Source organism: Panthera pardus, unplaced genomic scaffold (genome assembly GCF_024362965.1).
Source record: "Panthera pardus isolate Hobbes unplaced genomic scaffold, ASM2436296v1 HiC_scaffold_2, whole genome shotgun sequence".
Lineage (NCBI taxonomy): Eukaryota > Metazoa > Chordata > Mammalia > Carnivora > Felidae > Panthera > Panthera pardus.
This window is the reverse complement of record NW_026526765.1, coordinates 66,821,913-66,843,045: the sequence shown is the minus strand read 5'-3', so window position 1 is coordinate 66,843,045 and position 21,133 is coordinate 66,821,913. Positions and strand designations below refer to the sequence as shown.

General features: G+C 40.5%; 1 protein-coding gene across 1 annotated transcript in view; it reads right to left on the bottom strand.

Annotated features, from left to right (window-relative positions):
- Window positions 1-6,175: 6,175 nt before the first annotated feature.
- The window catches only part of REEP5 (receptor accessory protein 5), a 39,068-nt gene continuing 24,110 nt past the window's right edge, over window positions 6,176-21,133 (bottom strand). The window contains exons 4-5 of the mRNA XM_019450211.2: window positions 13,305-13,473; window positions 6,176-8,547 (exon numbers count right to left, since the gene is read on the bottom strand). Of these exons, the coding sequence (XP_019305756.2) occupies window positions 8,498-8,547; window positions 13,305-13,473 (219 nt within the window). The 3' untranslated portion in view covers window positions 6,176-8,497. The remainder of the gene's footprint in view (window positions 8,548-13,304; window positions 13,474-21,133) is intronic.

The window sequence follows — 21,133 nt, the reverse complement described above, 5'->3', positions numbered from 1 at the left end:
CCTTGAGATATACTTTTTCTCAAAACACTAAATTGGATTGGTGATTCTGACTTTATTCCAAAGCACTATTTCTGAAAGTGGTAATTTTGTATAAGATTTAAGAAAATCACTATCCAGCCATTTGTTTTTGTCTGAGCATCATTTGGGGAACTGTCTTCTCTGACTCCATATGCTTCTGGAAGGGCTATTAATTATAGGACATACCACAGGGTATGACCCAAGCCAGACCAATGGTTTATTTTTCAGGAATTTAAATCTGGAGTAGAAACACAGACATATAGTTGATGATAGAAGCTAAGATAGTTGATGGTCTACAGATTTGAGTTATCCTAAGTCCTGTTCTTGAGGCCTGGTTTGGCTCTTCTGTGAATTCTGTAAACCATACTTTATATTCTTCCAGTAAATCCCATTTTCATTAAGTTTTTATTGCTTGAGATAAAAAATTCCACTTGGTGACAAAATAAGTGAATCCAGAGTTTCAGAGTTTTAAATGGACTTACACACCTAGGCTGTAGGAAGGTGATCCATGGGTGTGTAGGAAGAAGTATTCAAATTTTTACTCTTTTTCTCTCTTTAATAATTTCTGTTGTTCATACATTTTATAGTGAACATAATAGCATAGCAGTTTATATATTTGATTTACAAATACATATGGGGGCAGTCTATGCAAAACAAGATTCAGAGTAGCCCTCTGGGACGATCTATTACTTAGGAATGTGTTTATGTAACAAAACAATGAGAAACTTAAGCAGGAGTTACTTTTTTTGGAATAACATAAAATCCAAAGGTATTACAGGTGTTGGTTCAGCTGCTCAGCGATGCCCTCATATCTTCCCATTCCACTATCCATGGCATGTTTCTAACAGCTTGTTGTCTCAAGCTTATAAAAGGGCTGATAGAACATCAGATTTCAAGGCAGAATGAAAACCTAGCTGTGCCAGACACTTTTATTCCTGCTTTAGGAAAGCTAAAGATTTCTCAAAATCCCTCCCAGCCAACTTTCATTTAAGTCTCATTGTCAAGAACTGTGGCTCATGTCCATCTTGAACTGCAAGGGAGGCTAGGAAAGTGACTGTATAACTTTTTGAGTCATGAAAATGGAGTCAGCCAAGGAAGAAAGTGGAGACTGGATATTGGGGCAGTCAACTTAAAAGATTTGTCACGGGGGGGCCTGGGTGGCTCAGTCGGTTTAAGTGTTGACTCTTGGTTTCGGCACAGGTCATGAGCTCACAGTTTGGGGTTTGAACCCCACGTCGGGTTCTGCAGCTGGCAATGCTCTCTCTCTCCCTCTCTGCCCCTCCCCTGCTTACACTGTCTCTGTCTTTCTCAAAATAAACTTAAAAAAAAAAAAAAAGATTTCTCACAGAAAGATGACCAGAGTCTAAAATTATTTGGGTTATGGGGCAATAGGGATTGTCAGAAAGGTTTCGGGACTCTTTCTGTAATGCGGCAATCAGTGTATAATTGAACTTTTCACACTGTTGCAGTCAGTGCATAATTGAACTTTCCTTTGCCAATCAAGTAAAAAACACAGTCTTTTCTAATGAGCAACACTGAGCATTTATTTTTATGTTGAAATGCCATTTGTATTTATTTCAGTGAGTTATGTTCACATCCTTTGGCCACTTTTTAAGGACTTTATTGTTATCAATATTATAGATAATGTAAAGAGCGAGCTAGTTTTTGTGTGTTTTCAATTTATTTTTTTAATGTTTCTTTTTGAGAGAGACAGAGACAGAGCATGAGCAGAGGAGGAGCAGAGGGAGAGGGAGACAGAATCTGAAACAGGCTCCAGGCTCTGAGCTGTCAGCACAGAGCCTGATGTGGGGCTCGAACCTATGAGCCATGAGATCATGACCTGAGCCAAAGTCGGATGCTTAACTGACTGAGCCACCCAGGCGCCCGTTTGTTTTTTAGGCATTAACTTCTATCTGTTGAAGAAAACGATTTAGTTTTCCTTTCTTTATCCCCCAATGTATGCTTCCTATCCCTCCCTACTACCTCTATATTTCATAACTTTAATCAGTATTCAGAGTTCACATTACTATCCTGTATTCCATTCATAGCTGAACCCATGCAATACTTTGCTACTCAAATGTGTGGTCAGTGGTCCAGCAGCACTGGTCTCTCCTGGGAAATTGTGAAAAATGCAAAATCTTTGGCCCCAGCCCAGAATTTAAAAGGTCCCCAAGGGATTCTTATGCACATTACAGTGAGAAACACTGAAGTATGCTATTGTTATTTTTGTTTTCTGGATTTGTGTTTTCCATAGATCTAATTATTTTATTAGTTTTTTAAATATTTATCACTAACTCAACCACACAGTATCAGCTGTCAAAAAATATCCTTTTAAAGAGTTTGTTCAGGGGCGCCTGGGTGGCTTGGTCGGTTAAGCGTCCGACTTCGGCTCAGGTCATGATCTCACGGTCCGTGAGTTCGAGCCCCACGTCGGGCTCTGTGCTGACAGCTCAGAGCCTGGAGCCTGTTTCAGATTCTGTGTCTCCCTCTCTCTCTGCCCCTACCCTGTTCATGCTCGGTCTCTCTCTGTCTCAAAAATAAATAAACGTTAAAAAAAAAAAGTTTGTTCATGTCCGTTTAATTCATCTTTTTAAAGAAGTCTTTTCTGGAGCATTTTACCTGGTTCTAATCTCTACTGGTTACCCTTTAGGCTTAGTGCACAGCTTCACTCTGCATCCAGAGTGACCTGCTTCACTGCTTTGCTGTTTTGGGTATCTTGTATTATGGAATCCTGTGCATTCTGTCTTGGGTTACGTCCTTGTTTGTAGCCCATCTTCAGGATCTTCTGGGAAAAATGCAAGGGAGGTAAATGTTCTTAGGCGTTGCATGTCATTGTACCCTCACACAGTTTGGCTGAGTATAGAATTAGAATCGAAAGTCATTTTATTTCAGAAGTTCAAGGACATTGCATCGTGGTCTTCTGACTAATGTTTTAGCTGAAGGGAAGTCCAAGTCATTCTAGTTAATGATCTTTTGTGACTCACATTTTTCTTGTTGAAACTCACAACATCTCAATATTCTAAAATATCACAATAGTGTGGCTTTGGACTTTTTTGTCTGTTGTGCTGGGTACCTACCTAATGGGCCTTTCAATCTGGAAACTTGTGTCTTTCAGTTCTGGGAATTTTCTTGAAAATTTCATCAGTGGAACTCTCTCTGATCTTGGAACTCCTTATTTGGATATTAGATGTGCTGGACTAGTTCACAAATTTTCTCATCTTTTTTTCCTCTTATTTCCATTTCTTTGTCTTTATATTCTATTTCCTAGAATTCCTCAGCTCTGTCTTCCAACCCCTCTATTGAACTGTTCATTTTTCTTATATTTTCAGCTTCTTCAAGCTTTCTTGTTATCTGAATATTTCCTTTTTCTAGCATTTTGTTTTCAGGGGGTATGCTTTATATTCTTTTGTTTTCGATTTCATTTCGTTGGTGGTGGTTGTGGTTTTTATTTTGATCCCTGTCATATTAAGTGGCTTTCCTTAGACCAGGGTTTTTTGGTTATAGATTGATGGCTTTTTGAGTGACAAACCAAAAAGCTGATTAGAAGTTCTGAGCACATAAGAAAGGTTTGCAGACTGAATTTTACTAAAGGGATATCTGGGCGAGATGTTCTTTTAGGGGACATTTCCAAGATCAGAAGTGTTTTTTCTTAGACTGACCTGTTCCCTAGAGTCCAACAAGCTCCCAGGAGGATAAAGACCTGGGCATCCAGTGGGAGAAGTTGGAGTGGGGGAAATGGGTCTTACCATTGAGTCAATCCAGTTTTTATTACAACTTCCCTCCCTTGACTCTGCCTGTGTCCTCCCCACTCCAAAAATCCTTTTACTATCTCTGGAGGACAATCTCTTTCACCTGAAAGAAGATAAGGTGTTTTTTCACTATTCCTTTTTAAAAATTTTTAGTTCCCTCCCAACATTAAGATTGTTCTTTGTGGTTATTTTGATATTGCGGGTGACTTTATAATGAAAAAAATTTTTTCTTAATGTTTATTATTTATTTTGAGAGAGAGTAAAAGCAGGGGAGGGTCAGAGAGAGATGGAGAGAGAAAGAGAGAATCCCAAGCAGGATCTACACTGTCAGCGCAGAGCCTGGCTGACCTGTAAGCCGCAAGATCATGACCTGAGCTGAAACCCAAGATTCGGATGCTTAACCAACTGAGCCACCCAGGTGCCCCTATAATGAAAAAATTTTTAATGTTTGTTTATTTTGAGAGAGAGAGAGAGAGACCGAGTGGGAGAGGGGCAGAGAGAGAGGCAGGGAGAGAATCCCAAGCAGGCTCCGTGCTCCCAGAGCAGAGCAGGATGCAGAGCTTGAGCTCACGAACTGTGAGATCATGACCTGAGCCAAAATCAAGAATCACATGCTCAACCAGCTGAGCCATGCAGGCACCCTATAATGAAATGTCTATACCAAAGAGATTAGGTGTGGTAGGCAGAATAATGTGTTGTTCTCCCACCAAAAAAACCCCTTGTGAATATTACTTCATATGGCAAAAGGCCTTGCAGGTGTGATTAGGAATCTTCAGCTGGAGAAAGTAGTGGTTATCCAGGTGGGCCCACTGTAATCTGAAGGATCTTTATAAAAGGGAAGTAGAAGCTAGAGTGCTAAGGGGTCCCAAGCCAATGAATGCAAGCAGCTTCTAGCTGAAAGAAGCAAGGAAATGGATTCTCCCCTAGTCTCCAGAAGGAATGCAGACCCTTTTGGATGTCTGATCTCCAGAACTGTAAGCTACTAAATTTATACTGTTTTGAGCCACTAAATTTGTGGCAATGTGTTATAGCAACATTAGGAAACACAGACCTGGTGAACCAATATGAGCGAAGGTAAACTGCAGACCTTGGGATTCTTGACCCCAGTAGTAGTTTCTACAAATTCTTAACACTGGCTACATGTTAGAATCACCCTAGAGTTTTAAAAGCATACCAGATACCAGATTTTCTGGTAGTGAAGGGAGATACCAGCATTTTTGGAAAGCTGCTCAGGTGATTGTAATATGCAGCCAGATCTAAAAACCACTGTATACTAAGTGTAGAGGTAGCGTTTATCTAACCCAATGGTTATCTAACCCAATGGTTCAAAGTGTGGTTTCTGGACCATCGGCATTACCTGGGGATTTACTGGAAATGCAAATTTTTCAGTTCCACCCCAGACCTACTGAATCAGAAACTCTGGATGGGACCAGCAATCTGTTAGAACAATCCCCTCCCCTGCAGAGAAATTCCAATGCACACTGAAGTTTGAAAACCAACTGATCTAACCAAAGAAACTTATTGCTCTTAATACTCTACGAGATGTATATTATAGATTTTATAAGCTAATATTGTAATAAAGAGCCAGAAAAAGATTTAATGAAGGTCATTCTCAAACGTAATTACTTTCCTACTGTACTACATATAACTTAATATCATCTGATGGCTCAGGATGTGAACTCTCACTCTAGACACCATGATTCTAGACATACAGACATGTAAAAGCAGATGTGGAAGACAAAGCTGACCAAAGCATGTCCTCCAGAAGCAGACATTTATTTTTTACTTTTTTTTTTTTTGTTAACGTTTATTTATTTTTGAGACAGAGAGAGAGCATGAACGGGGGAGGGGCAGAGAGAGAGGGAGACACAGAATCGGAAGCAGGCTCCAGGCTCTGAGCCATCAGCCCAGAGCCCTAAGCGGGGCTCGAACTCACAGACTGCGAGATTGTGACCTGAGCTGAAGTCGGACGCTTAACCGACTGAGCCACCCAGGCGCCCCCCAGAAGCAGACATTTTTGATAAAATTCTCAAGTTCCTCCTTCCTTGGTCTCTTCTTAAGTATAGAGTAATTTGCAGGCACATGCAGGAAGTGTTTGCTACATCAAAATGTACTTACAGGCAACCAACTTATAGGAGACTTGAGTGTAACGGAATATGTAGTAGAAAGCAACTTAGGTTTCTTTTAAATCTAGTGCTAATTATTGCTAAAAGCTTTTCATGGTTGTTTTCCTTTGGGAGTTTTTCCTCTGACAGGTAGTAACCACCAGGGGATGACTACAGGCCAGGTAAAGAATGGGGTTAATGAACAGCAGTGTTTAAGGTTCATTTACCTGTATTTTACTTCAGATATTGTTTAAATGATTCTAGATTCTCTTAAGCCCCAGAAAATAAAATGAAACATAACAGTTCAGTGAGATAACAGAAGTTTATTTACATCCATTTCCATTTAATATATCACATCTTCAGGATGGGTGATAACTTATTTAATGGCTATGCTCATTTTCTTCAGGCTATGGATAGAAAACTTTCCCCAGAGTAGCAGTAACTGTTGATCTGAAAGCTTTCAAGTAAGGGAAGAACTGTTGGGGAGATTCTTTGATTTTACCCCTGAAACACAATTCATGTACACATAAATGCTTGTCTTCTAGCCAGACACAGGCTCAATTAGTTTTTCAAATACTCTAGCCATGGCGATATGTTATCTGGGAAATTTAAACAGACACAATTGCTCAACTCATTAACTTCTGTCATTAGTATGTACACTTTGCCAAAAACAGGAACCTAAATTTCTTACAGAATGCACTGCAGGAAAAAGCTGTAAGGACAAAATAATTGCATTCAGAATATATTTTCTTACTATAGCAGTTTTTAAACTGGTATCAGCCTGTAAGTAGTTATGAGCAATAGTAACTTGTACGCTTCCCCCTCTTGCCTGGTATTTTGTATACTGAAAGTTATATATTCTACATGCTGACAACCTGATTATATATTCTGTATGCTAGAAGTTGCTAATTTTCATCCTTCTGCCACCAAGAAAAGTGTACTTTATTATGGGGAAAGGAACTTAAGTACTCCTGGAGGAACTTTTTTTTTTTTAATCTAAGGCTTGATTTTCTGCTGATAATTAATTGCTTATTTTCTAAGTTTTTTTTTCCTTTAAGGCAAGTTTAATAAGATGCCTTATGATTACCACTGTCTTACAGGAAAAAAATAACGTGATCCATATTATAATATTTAGCTGATATTGTCCCTAATTTTTGATATCTTTGGTATTTTTTACAGCACGAGATTTCATTATGATCTTACCCGTTATCCAAAGGAGAGCTAATTATCTCCTTTTTGCCTTAAAAAGTATTTTACAGACGGGATAATTAAACTTGTTTTGTTATACTTGGTTTTGTTTGGTCAGTGTAGTCTAATTCAGAAGGTTGCTCAGTTTTTGAAGTTCCTGTAAGTGGGCAGATCAAACCAGAAACCTTAATGTTAAATTTTTGTTCTGTACTTAAACTATGTGGTTATCTGCAATTTATCAAAACAGAGTATAAAGATGAAGGCATTTAAATGGACCACAAATGACTGAAATTTAAACCAGGGAGGCCTCTTGTTTGTTTGACTTTAAAGGCCAGAGAAAGAAGGTGAAAGCAGTTTGACTTCACTGTCAACTGGATTATATAGGTTAGATCATCCTTTCATTCTTCCAGCTCTTGCTCTAAGAGCCTGGTGTCATCATTAGCATGTAGCTGCTAATGACAGAAACAAGAACATACCTGTAATCAGAGGTGGGAAAGTCTAGAGGTTCCTTAGGCTAGTTTCCAAAAAAAAAAAAAAAAAAGACTAGTAAAGAAACAAGACTAAACCAACATATTACTCAGCTTTGAAGAAGAAACCAGGAATGGTTTCCGTTATAGCATCTTAAAACAGACAAATCTAAAGTTTATAATCAGCTTTTTTTTAAAGGCCACAAGACATTACTAGTTCTACAGGAAGTTGGGAGCTGTGTATTATTGGTGTGTGTGTGTGTACATTTCCCCATCTATCACCAAAGTGACTGCTTTACACATCTATTCTGGTATTCAGCTGCTACAAAGTTAGCGAAACAACCAGGCCAACCCCCACCCAACTTCACTTATCACTTAACTATTCACTGGAAATATCAGTATTTGTTTTTTTAATTTTCTGAGATATTATTTAACAGATCACACCAGCACACTGGAACCTTCAGCTTTTGGCAGGCGCTCCCTGTGAGCATTATACATGTCACAGTCAGACAGTAACATTTCCCTACACATATGTATGCACAAATACATTAAAAACATTTCATACAAAATTGTACATTACATGAAGTAGAACCTTAAAGAGTATCCTAAAATAGAAGTACAGAGAAAATGCATGCAGAGAGAGCCTGTTGAAGTACAAAGCCTGCGGGATATAGAATTTCAAGTTTCTATTTCCTACAGGATGGTAACACATGTCTTTTCCTTCCCAGAGGCAAAATTTATTTTCCAAAAATTTGGACGCTGCCCATTGCATTAAATTTAAATGCCCCCTATGTACATAGACAGTAAAAGTAAGCAAAAGAAACCAAAAAAACACACATTCCTTTTTTTAATATATCAAAAATGTTTCCAAGGCAACATTATTAAAATGATTATACCACAGTCCCTAATATAACATCAAGCGCTAATAGGCAGGTACAGAGAGGGCAGAAAGATCTCATCCAGTCAGCAGTTAGGTGCTCTTCTTTTCTTCACCAAGTAAGTTCACTGCTGCTTTCTTGGCTGTTAGGAGGGAAGAAAACTGTGTCAAGACTATTTGTAATGCCAGCTCTGTGCCTAATGTAGTGACTAGATAGCAACTTGGATGACTCATATCCAGATGAGAACACACTGAGGTTTGTGGCAGGGCTGAGAAAGTTTCCAGGAAGTGGACCAGAGAGAGACCTCTTCAGAGCACAGATCCTGAGTACCCTAGCATATTTCTTTAAGGTCGTCTAGCCTAACCCTGTACAGTAACCGTCTCCTCTAAGCCGTCTGCCCTCCTTCAGGTGTCACAAGAAGCAGGGATTCCTTGGGCATGTAGTGCTCCTCTGTACAAGCAAGAAATTCTTGTTTGTGTCTGGGTGCTCACCTGTTTAATTTGACTATGTCTCAGTCTGATGACAACTAGGTCATCTATCCCATGGTGACAAAAAAAAAAATCACAGAAATTCCTCCTTCCTACACCTCAGAAATGATGGAATATTTATACACCTTTATATTCTCTTCATTGTGCCACCATTTCCCTCTAAGTGTTTGAGTTGGTGGCAAGATACTACATTCATCAAGAAAATATTCTTGTATCTGTGGGAGACTAAGCCTTCCTCTTCCTAATTACCAAGCGACATGGAATATGCTGTAAGAACTAGTGTGGAGTGTGAGATGGGGGATGGGGGTGTTATGGAAGCCTCCAGGGCCTCCTGGGAGAATCCACAAAGTGCACCTGTTTTTGATGGGGCCCAGGGTGAAGCACTGCCAGTCCTTCCCTGTTCACCAGCTGCCCGAAGGCTGTTCTCCCTTCACTTAAAGTTGCTGAACAGTTAACAAGAAATTGCAGCCTCTCTCTTAACTAGCCCATTGTAAAAATTTACTTCCTGAGGAATCCAGAAGTTTTGAAGTCTAAAATGGGTCAGCATGCAAGTCCCTCCTAATTTATTTTCATTCTTACACTCCTGTTTAGCAATGTATCAAAGTAAAATTGGATTTTAGAGTATTGACATCTAAGAGAACCAAGGGTCTAAGCAATGTGAGTGAACTAGACAGAAGTGACATCGCCAGAGGTTGCTGCTTTGGCTGAGGCAAGGAACAGGAAGGAAACTTCTTAAAAGGAAACTGGCAATCCCCAGGTGGGAGGACATGAAGGCTACAAGTCAGAAAACACTTAAAACTGTAGAAAAAGGAATGCAAGTAGACTGGAGCTGTATGCCTGGGGGAGAAGTCCAGTGGAGAGAGAAGTGTGTGAAGGGCAATAGGGAGAATATATCCACACTGCTGGAGAGCTGTCTTGGGGATCTTACTGGCCCAGTGGTCAGGTCAGTACTCTCCCACTTTCTAATTACCACAGAGCTCTCCAAACAAAATGGTAAGTCTACATCCCTCACTACTTTTGTCCAATTTATAAAAACCCTTTCTGTGCCCTCTGGAACTCAAGACCCACTCATCAGCAAAACCTCCTCTATCCTCATCCATCTCTCCGAATGTTTCTTTCACCTTCTTGCTTTTACAGAAATCTGGCTGTCTCTTGAGAACACTGCTTTCTCAGGTAGTGGCTATTTTTCTTTCTTCCTTGACCCTAGTACGAGTGGGTCTGGAGGGTTTGGTAAGCTGTCTTTGTTCTCCATTGCCACGTTCAGAATCTCATGGCATCAGATTATATCTGCTACCAGCCTTTCTTTTTCCAGTCATCTCAGACTCTTGGGTTATGCTGCCTCATTTCTTTAAGATTTTAACTCCAAACTTATTTTAGTTATTGGTGATTTCAGTATTTTGCCAGTATCCTGGCCTCTCGGCTGTCCCCTCCAATAACCTTTATGCTCCATCCTACCAACCCCCACCTCTCTCCCAACCCCAGGCACTCATTCCATGATCCTCATCACTACCTGTGACCGAAGTCCCTCTATAATCTCAGTGTCCAGCATCCCACTCTCCCCCACCACGCCCAGCTGTGCAGCACACGCCCTCTGTTCTGATTCAGAGTCCTCCCCCACCACCTTTTCCACCGTCCCTTCCCTCCTTGGCCAGTTGAAGTTCCACCATCAGACACTAAACACTCCCTGGTCCCTCTCTCACTTCATGGTTCTTTACTCAGTTGGCCTTGGCACAGAGCCCCACCTGCTCTGCAGCTGCGGAGCTGTGTGTGTCAACTGGTCTCACTAAGTTCACTGACACAACTTCAAATGAGCCTGTAATACTCCTGACAGTCACGTGGCACTGCCCCAGTCCGTCCACTCTCCCATGGTCCTGGAGTGGCCAGCAACCGACGGTCACACTCACTGGTTACTCATCTGGGCTGCTTTCACACTAGAGTGGCCGAGCTGAGAGTCCCAAGCAAGAGCTGATGGCCCACAAAAAATAACATTTATTATCTGACCCTTCACAGAAAACGTCTGCTGACCCCAGTCCTAGGTACCTATTTCATACCATCTCTTTCTATCACCATCTTCCCCATCCTCTCCGCTGACCTTCCTACTTCACTGAGAAATGGGAAGCAGTGGGAAAGTCCCTTCTGTAGGCACCCACCATCACAGGCACTCACCTGCCAGCATCTCTACTCGTGTTCTCAACCTCTGTGCCCCATGACCAGTCCTGTTCCTACTCTGGTTCCCATCTCTTCTGGTCTAACTGGGGATGGAGCTCCAGAAGCTCTTCCCTCACTCATACCCACTTTTTGCTCTCTTCTGGATCATTCCCACTAGTTTTCAGACATATTTTGTTCCTTCTACTTTAGGAAAAAGAAAAAAACCCACATCCTTAGGACCCTAGTTCCTTCTTCCAGGTGCAGCCACAGTCTTCTCCTTTTTGCAGGAAATTTCCCAAAAGACCTACATTCTCTCAGCCTTGCTTCCCATCTCTCAAATCCATTCCAATCAGCATTTGGGTCCCACCACTCCATAAACTGTTCTGTAAAGATCACTAGTGCCTTCCTCACCACCAAGTGTAATGGTCAGTTTTCACTCGTTACCTAACTTGACCTGTGTCTGCAGCAGGTGACACAATGGACCACTCCCCACTTTGAAACTTTCTTTACTTGGCCCCAAGGACATCAGTCACATGGTTTTCTTGCTACCACAACTGACTGCTCCTTATCAGTCCACTTTGTCAGTTGCTCCCCATCTCCCCAATCTCTAAACATTGGGGGCCACCGCCTCAGACCTCATCTTTCTAACTACGTTCACTCAATAATCTCACCTAGTCCCATGATTACTATCCTGTTGGTGACCCCCAAATGTATATCTCTAGCCCAAACCTGTCTCTGAATTCTCAACATATATATCCAACTAGCTGCCTGACTACTCCATGTAGGTACCTAATAGACACTTCAAAGTTATGTCCAGAACTGAATTCCTTATTTTCCCCTCTAAACCTGCTCTATCTAGTCTTCCCCATCTCTACAACAATTCTTTCCTTCCGTGTGTTCTGGCTGAAAAGTTTGGCTTTATGCATGACTCCTCTCTCATGTTCCATGCCTGGTCCATAAGCAAATCCTATGGGTTCTACCTTCAAAATATATCAAGAATCCTGGGGCTCCTTGGTGACTCAGTCGGTTAAGCAACGGACTCTTGATTTTGGCTCAGGTTGTGATTTCATGGTTTGTGGGGTCATGCCCCACAACAGACTCTATGCTGACAGTGCAGAGCCTGCCTGGGATTCTCTCTCTCCCTCTCTCTCTCTGCCCTTTCCCCACACTCTCAAAAATAAATAAATAAACATTTAAAATACACATATCAAGAATCCAATGACTTCTCGCCCCCTACTGCTACTACTATGAGCCAAGCCACATCGTCCTCTCCAGCCGGATCACTGCAAACACCTTATAACTGGTCTCCTGATTTCTTCCCCATCCCCCTTCAGTCTATTCTTAATACAGTGACCTGTTAAACACAGGGTGGATCATGTTGCTCCTCTGCTCAAAACTCTCCAACAGCACCCCACCTCACAGAGTTAAAGCCAAAGCCTCTACAAAAGTCTGTAAGGCCTTACCTGATCGGTCTTCCAGCCTCCACTCCCCAACCTCTCTGACCTTATCTCCTTCTTCTCTTCCTCTAGATCATTCCCTTCCAGCCATACTGCTCCTGCCTCCAGTTTAAACATGCAGTTCTATCAAGAGCATTCTTCCCCATGGTTTCTTTCAAGTCTGATTCAGGATAGTCTTCTTGGTGAGGATACCCTAAATCACTCTATTTAAAATTGTACCTTTCCCTTCAGCCCTGGTATTCCCTGTCTATCTGCTTTATTTTTCTCTGTATACTCTAACTGTATCATGTAATTTTAAATTTTTACTGTGTATCTCTCAACAAGAGTATAAGCTTCATGAGTTCAAGTAGTATGGTCTGTTTGGTTCATCCCCAGTGCTGTGAACATGCTTGGCACATATTAAGCACCTCAAGAAATAAATACTTGTTGAATGAATGAATGAATCTGGATACCTGAAAGGGCATTCTCTTGACCTCTAACAAAAGCAATTTGAAACAGTTCAACCTGAAATGAATTAAAGAGATTGTACTGGTATATAAACACAGATGATTCTCTAAAATCTCTGCCCACCACAGGAAAGTCATTTTTCCTAATGTGCTGACTAAACAGTGCATTAAATGTGGCATGGTGGGAGAATCTTGGAAAAAGTAAAGGGCGACAGGCAAAGTATTAGTAAAGAAATCCCAGGGTGGCCTCAGCATTTGGCTGAGGAAAGCTGATAGGAAAGGGGAGAAGCAGCTTGTTATTTGGGCCCAGTACTTCCCATGTCCTCTCACCTGCTGAACCCAGCTGCCCCTGGGCCTTACCTTCTTTAGTGATGGTATCTACAGTTTCTTTGGCTTTGTCCTTCAAGTCATTCACCATAGTGTCCACCTGGGACTGATGCTTCAGGAAGAAAGGATGGATGACGCGCTTATACAGCAGTTCCGCCCCGTTAGAAGGGCTTGGGGCCATGCACCACAACAGGAAGCCGCACTGCACAGAATGAGAGTCAGCAGGTTACAGGACAGCAGTGGGCATCCTGACAACACACACTGCCGCCCCTGCTCTGTGGATGCCGCTGCCTCGGCTCTGTTCTCCAATAGCATTTCCAGTGTTTTCTGCAGGCTACAAGTGCCCTTTTCTTGGATGGAAAAAACACCTGACAAATCATGACCTAGTAATGCTGAGACTGAAAACAGAAAGGTAAAACACACCAAATCTGACGGCCTAACTTCCTTCCTAATTTCGATCACTTTTTAGTTTATGGCTGCAAGAAGTTCTATTAATCAAAACTCTTAAAAATCAGTTTAAGAAACATAGTACTTAACTGCACGTATAAAGAAAACAGTCTAAGGGCACATAGGTGGCTCAGTTAAGTGACTGACTCCTTTTAGCTCAGATCACAATCTCATGGTTTCTTGGGTTTGAGCCCCACATTATGCTCTGCATGCTGACCATATGTGGAGCCTACTTGGGATTCTGTCTCTCTGCCCATCCCCCCACTTGTGCTCTCTCTCTCTCTCTCTCTCTCTCAAAATAAATAGATTTAAAAAAAAAAAAAACTGTCTAAAGAAATCCGTGAAGCTTGTTCTTAGTTGGCTTACCCCAGTAGGTCTGTCACATGTATCCATCCTGTTATAGACAAACTCAGCAGAATCTCAGTTTTTGCCTTTGAGGAATCTTTACAATCAACTGTTCATCATCTTCTACTTTGAATGTAGATATCATTTCCCAACTCTTTTATGGCTGTACTTTGCCATTGAAATAAAAAAGAGACCAGGGGCACCTGGGTGGCTCAGTCGGTTGAGCGTCCGACTTCGGCTCAGGTCATGATCTCACAGTCCGTGAGTTCAGGCCCCGCGTCAGGCTCTGTGCTGACAGCTCAGAGCCTGGAGCCTGTTTCGGATTCTGTGTCTCCCCCTCTCTCTGCCCCTCCCATGCTCATGCTCTCTGTCTCTCAATAATAAATAAACATTAAAAAATTTTTTTGAAATAAAAAAGACCAGAATTATGCCCTAAAAACTTTATTAACAAGAACTGTCACCTTATATTTATGCCCCCCCAAAAGCCTTACTGTTTATTCAAATGCCAACAGCTTAGCCCTTTTAGTTGTCCCAGCCGCTTATTCTCATCTAAGACACTGAGCAAAAAAGGGGATATGCACAGTGACCTGCTCATTTCCCTAGAAAGTTCAATAACCAGCCTACTGGATTTTCTTAGGGTGAAAGATTCTAACATAGCCAGGTGATATAAAAAATGAAGTCCTTTCTTGAGATTCCAAATCTGTACATTTTACAACTTCTCCTTAAAGAAAAAACCTCGCACCTCTTCTGCTGTCCATTAAACTCCACAGCCTTAGTCCTTATTATTCCAAACCAAACAATGTATTCAAATAACTGAGAAGCCACAATGCTTTTTTAAGTTTATGTTTGCTCTAGAGATGAAAAGCTTTTGGTAAAGGACTAAACCAGTAACAAAGCCTTGGGCTTAAAATGCACATATTTGTGCCCCAAAGCTCACTCCATCAGTACCATTTTGGCTCTGAGAAATTTGTATTGCATTTGTATTACACTCAAAATACAAAGCAAAACACAGGTTCTCAACAAATTACCCTCTCTAGATTATCTGAACTATAGAACTCTGGAAAAGTAACACTCATGAACTAGAATTTGTTGGACACAGGAGAGCAGGGGGCTAGCTTTCAAAAGACGGGCTATCAGACTAGACTAAAAAAAAATACAGTAAAGCTATATGTTTCTTGTAAGAAACACACCTAAGGCAAAACCAACTAGGAACACTGAAAATAACGGAGTTGAAAGAGGGGCGCCTTGGTGGCTCAGCTGGTTAAGCGTCCAGACTCTTGATTTTGGTTCAGGTCATGATCTCACAGTTTGTGGGATTGAACACCGTGTTGGGCTCCATGCTGACAGCACAGAGCTTGTTTGGGATCATTTGTCTCTGACCCTCCCCCACTTGCTCTCTCTCAAAATAAATAAACTTAAAAAAAAATAGATTGAAAGAGATGTATCAGACAAATACCAACTCTCAAAATAGCTTATAAAGTAATATTAACCATACACAAACATTATTGAAGGCAATGATAAAGAAGGAAAACAATTTGCCAAGTAGATTCACATAAAACCTACATATCTTTGAAGATGTAAATTATATATAACTTTGTATGTATATATATATATGTAATTATATAATTATGCCATTTGTTTTTATAATTATATAATTATAGATAGCTTCCAAATATAGCTTTGAATTATGTAAATTAAAGTCATAATTGTATAAATGGAGAAATTCCACACTCATAGATTTTTAACACTTCCACCAGAAACTGAGATATCAAACAAACTAGAAACTAGTAAGAATACAGAACAAGGAATACCAAATTAAAAATCTTGATCTAAAAATATGCAGCTCTCTCCACCTAACAAATTGATTTTAAGAGAGGCAGGGGCTGGGGCACCTGCGTGGCTCAGTCGGTTAAGTCATCGACCTCGGCTCAGGTCATGATCTCACGGTTTGTGGGTTCGAACCCCTGCATTGGGCTCTGTGCTACACACTTGCTCAGAGCCTGGAGCCTGCTTCAGATTCTATGTCTCCTTCTCTCTCTGCCCTTCCCCTGCTTGTGCTCTGTCTCACTCTGTCTCAAAAATAAATTAAAAAAAAAATAAGAAAGTTAGGGGCACCTTGGGTGGCTCAGTGGGTTGAGTGTCCGACTTAGGCTCAGGTCATGATCTTGCGGTTCGTAAGTTTGAGCCCCATGTCGGGCTCTGTGCTGACAGCTCGGAGCCTGGAGCCTGCTTTTCTGATTCTGTGTCTCCCTCTCTCTCTGCTCTTCCCTGCTTGAGCTCTGTGTCTCTCTCTTTCTCTCAAAAATATGCAAGCATTTTAAAAAAGAGTTATATATTATAGTAGATAGAGGTTAAAGAATGGTCTCAAGAGAAACTGGGCTCTAGTCCTGGTTCTGCCATCTACTAGTGAGGCAAACCTTGTGTATGTAACTTAATTGCCTAAGTCTGTATAGACTCTATAAAAAGATATTAACTGAAATTTAAAAAAAAATCTACCTCACATAGATTTTTGTGAGAAAATGAGAAATATCTGGAACATCTAGGAGTGCTGGGACTTTCTTCCAACAATTCTGTCTTCCACCAACAGCCATGAAACAGTAACAGGCTAACTGATTAGCTTTAAATGGGGTAATTACAATCAAATCTCAGAACCAATAGATACCCTTTTTAAACAATTCGTTTCTAACACTTTTAGTACCTGAAATAAAACTTAAAATAATGATACACCTACGCATATAATTACCAAAAAAACAAAATCAAGAAGTTCTCTAACTTTAATATAAAGGAAAAAATAAAGTGAAAGTAATTTATCATAAACAATATATATTTTTAGGGCACCTGGATGGCCCAGTCAGTTAGCGTCTGACATTGGCTCAGATCATGATCTCATGGTTCGGGGGTTCAAGCCCTGAATCGGGCTCTGTGCTAACAGCTTCAGAGCCTAGAGCCTGCTTCAGATTCTGTCTCCCTCTCTGTCTGCCCCCAACTCCCGCTTGTGCTCTCTCTCTCTCTCTCTCTCTCTCTCTCAAAAAATAAACACTTGAACATGTAAATGTTCAAGCCAAACTATACTAGACAACACCATAAAATACTAAGTAAAATCAGTGACTATTAACAGCTACAAACAAAATTTCCTCCATATATTTCCAAAAGGTTGAGAATTTCTGAACTGGAGGGACTACAAAGGCTGCTTCCCATATCCAAGCACTCAACCAAATGCAATTCCCTGTCATAATCTCCAAGTTATGATTTTAAGCCAGTCCTCCCTCAAACCTCCTACCCCTGATGTGTGACAGACTCCACAGCTCATTTACTAAACATAACAGCAGAAAGATGGAATGTTAAGAGAGAAGCAGTGGGGGAAAAGGACGGCAAAAGGAAGGGGAAGAGCAAACATTCAGACCAGCCACCTCCTAGTCTCACCACACACATCTGTGCAACCAACCCAAATTCCACCAAGCCCTCACACACACATGGCATCGTAAGACCTTCTGCTACAGGTCCAGGCCTCTCAATGAAGCCAATTCCTTGAAATACCCTCAGCACCTCAGTATGTGTGGGTGGTTTCGTGTTTCCTGCTAGTTTTCTCAGAGACTCTGCTCTAGCACCTCCTGGGCTTGCTGGCTATCCTAATGAATTATAAGAAGATGTTGCCGGAGAAACCTTGATTTTCTTAATTGCAAATTTCATAATTTGCCATTTGTAGTAACCCAAAATGCAGAAATAAGTAACTGCATTTTTCCCTGGCTTTAGCTTCCATTTCCTCTGCTTAGAGCCAGGCAGACCCTATAGACCATCTCTGTACTTAACATTTCCTTGTGGAAGACTTCTGGTTTGTAACATCCAAACATCATACAGTGTTTTCCACTGGTTGTTTATATAGGTAATGTTAATACATATATACCCCAAACACAACACAACAATTTAAACAAAATGATGTGTGAGAAAAAGGAAAAACTACATTCTTGACAGTAAATTAGAATTCCCTATGCAGAGGCCCCCATCGAGTTCCACACTGAGTGTGGAGCCTACTTGGGATTCTCTCCCTCCCTCGCTCCCTGCTCCTCCCTTACTTGCACATATGCGCTCTCAAAATAAATAGCTAAAACAACAACGGTATGCAGAGTATCCTAGAGGTGCCATGTACTACTACATACTAAGTGTTAATTTTTTACTAACTATGTCAACAATTTGGAAAACAAGAAGTGTTGGTGTTAGCATCTAACACCCTAACACATTTGTTACTTATGTAGAGGTATTTTGCGGTGTTTTACTAATATTTAGGAAACTGGTATGGAGTTTTAGATGTATATATCTTAATTTTTACCATTTAAAATTGTAGGAAATAGTCTCCTGGCTGGTATTTCCAGGTAGAGTATCTAATTTTCAGGAATGGATTACTATTGATGCAGACCTAGAAACCCTCAGCATAAGTATAGGCATCAAGGTGAAATGGAAAGAACTCACTGGATTAGGAATCAAAGAGTTGGTATCTACTTTATTTTATGACTTTAGGGAAGGTCATAAACAACCTCTCTGAGAGTCCATTTTCTCTTCTGTAAGATTTTAGGAAAGTCACAGATTAATGTACTTGAAGAAAGTATACAAGATGGTAGTGGTATTACCAAATCCTACAGTTTTTACTGTTGTTGTAAATCTCTGGAATATTATCTGCCCAAGTAATACCTCAGCCCCTCAGCAATCCAGAAAAGCTGACTCATTCATCTTTTCTGAATGAATTAAGGCAAGACTACCAGGCAGAACCAGAGCCAGGTGTCTATATTTTTATACCTCTCCAATGTGATCAGGCTTCACTCTGGTCTGCTCCTTTCTTTCCAGGGCACTGTAGCTATCATCTTGGGACAGTAAAATAATTACTGCTCTCTACCTATGTCATTAGCGTTTTCCAGTTTTCAAATGAAATAGCTTTCTTGTATTAAAAAATAAAGTTAATTACTGTTCAACTCTCATGGCTATATTCAGTCACCAGCTTTTACAACTCCCTTTCTTTAACCTACATAACTATTCTAGAGCCCAGGAGTACCCTGAACGACACAGATCCTCACCGTGCCCGCTGACAGCACAATCACGAGCAAACACAAACCCACTCTTACCTGCAGTCCAGAGTCTGTGCTATTTTGGCTGAATTCCTGGCACTATGAGCTCTCATTTGATAAATCTTTAAATTACAGATTACAGCAGGCCAGATAATTCTGTCTGTGGTTCTAATGGCTGTCGCCATCCAATTTTCTTCTAGAAGAGGTATTTCCAAGGTAGGGATACACTTTATATGCAGTTTCTGGAACCAGCCTGGTCAGAACTGAGTTAATATCAAAAAAGACAAAACACCCACATTTCAACACATCAGCGACCTGCTGATACACTACAATCACTAGATCAGAAACAAAATCCATAGGGAAACTTCTGCAATGTAGCCACAAGAACAGTGATAGGCGAAAGATAAAACAGACTGCCCCGCATGCACAAATAAAAGCTCAAAAAAGAACACGTGAAGGGGAAGACTTCCCTGTGGTCTTTGCCTCTTATGAAGTTAAGAAATGTTCTGCTTTCCAACATAGGTGCAGTAGTACAGGTGACAGTCTAAGTCAGGACTAAGAGTCGCCAGAGTTTTGTTTAAAAAACTAATCTAGAAAGTGATCTAAATGAGTGTAAAGAGAAGATACAAAGCTATTCATTGTGTCACTCATTAAAATGTGATAAAGTGAGATAAATGTCCTAAATGTCTATCATTTGGGGAATTAGTACATTGCTATCGATAATGGATTAGACAGTTTACCAAAGAATATTGAATAACATGAGAAAATACTCCTAGTATTATGTTAATTGAAACAAGCTAGATACAGAATCATGTATAAAATGTGGTCTCAACCATATATATATATATATATATATATATATGGTTAAAACAATAATATATACATGGTTCTGTGTGTCTTTATGTACTTGGACCAATATACTTGCACATTAAAAAAATAGGAAGACTAACATGTGACCGGTGGTGCGATTACAAATGTTATTTTCCTCCTTATATAAAACATGTCCCCCCCCACACACACACACAAATGAATATAAACAATACAACAACAGGGACTTTGTTTTATTCACCAAAGTATCCTTCTGACCTAGAACAGATTCTGGCACACAGAAGTCCTAAATAAATGTCTTCTGAATAAAGAAATGAAAATACACTACTTTTATAATCAGAGGGAGAAAAAAGGCTTTTGTATTTATTTTTAAAACCTCCTGGTAAAGGCAGACCTCAGAGCAAAGCTCTGAGCAGGCACGGTCCACTATTTCTAGTGCGACAGATTACATACTATCTTTTCTACTAATCTTTGATGCCTAATCATTGGTTCCTCTTATTTTCTCCAATCATAGGCTGCTTTAGAAAAATGGGGGGAAATGCCAATAATATTAATTCTGCAAAAGATCATTTTTTTGCAAAAGATAAATATTAAACATGTCCTTACTTGGATCTCTTCGTCATACTCCACACAATCACCATGTGATTGTAACATGGCATATGGTCTATGCTAGTCCTTAACACAGGATATTCTCCTACCCACTCTGCAATTCAGAGGCTTCTTCTCAGTGTGTTCTCTGAAGCCACTCAGAAAATGCACTACAGCGAGAAGAAAGTATTTTGATTGACAGCATAATCCATTTTTAATAATCTCAAGTATATTATCTATTTGGAACATGCAGTAAATTCTCATGGATGCCCTGAGACTACTAATGGATGCACATTCCTTTTACTATTAAGGAAGAAAATTTTGCTGCAAAGCAATTTTTGTAATGTACTTCAAAACCAACTATAAATGATTTGGTGATTATCTCGTATTTCAGATCCTCTCTTTACCTTGTGTGACCTCCATTAGCAGAAGAGATCAGGAGCGGGCTGGAGTCAGGCTTGCTCATGTTTTCGAAGTGTGAGGTCAGCTTCTGGTGTGAGTGGCTCTGCTGTCAGGATACTGTTCCCTGCAGCAAGCAGGTGGGCCCAAGGCAAAGCCAAGTCTCTTTCCTTTAGAGACTGCACTGTGATGTCACTA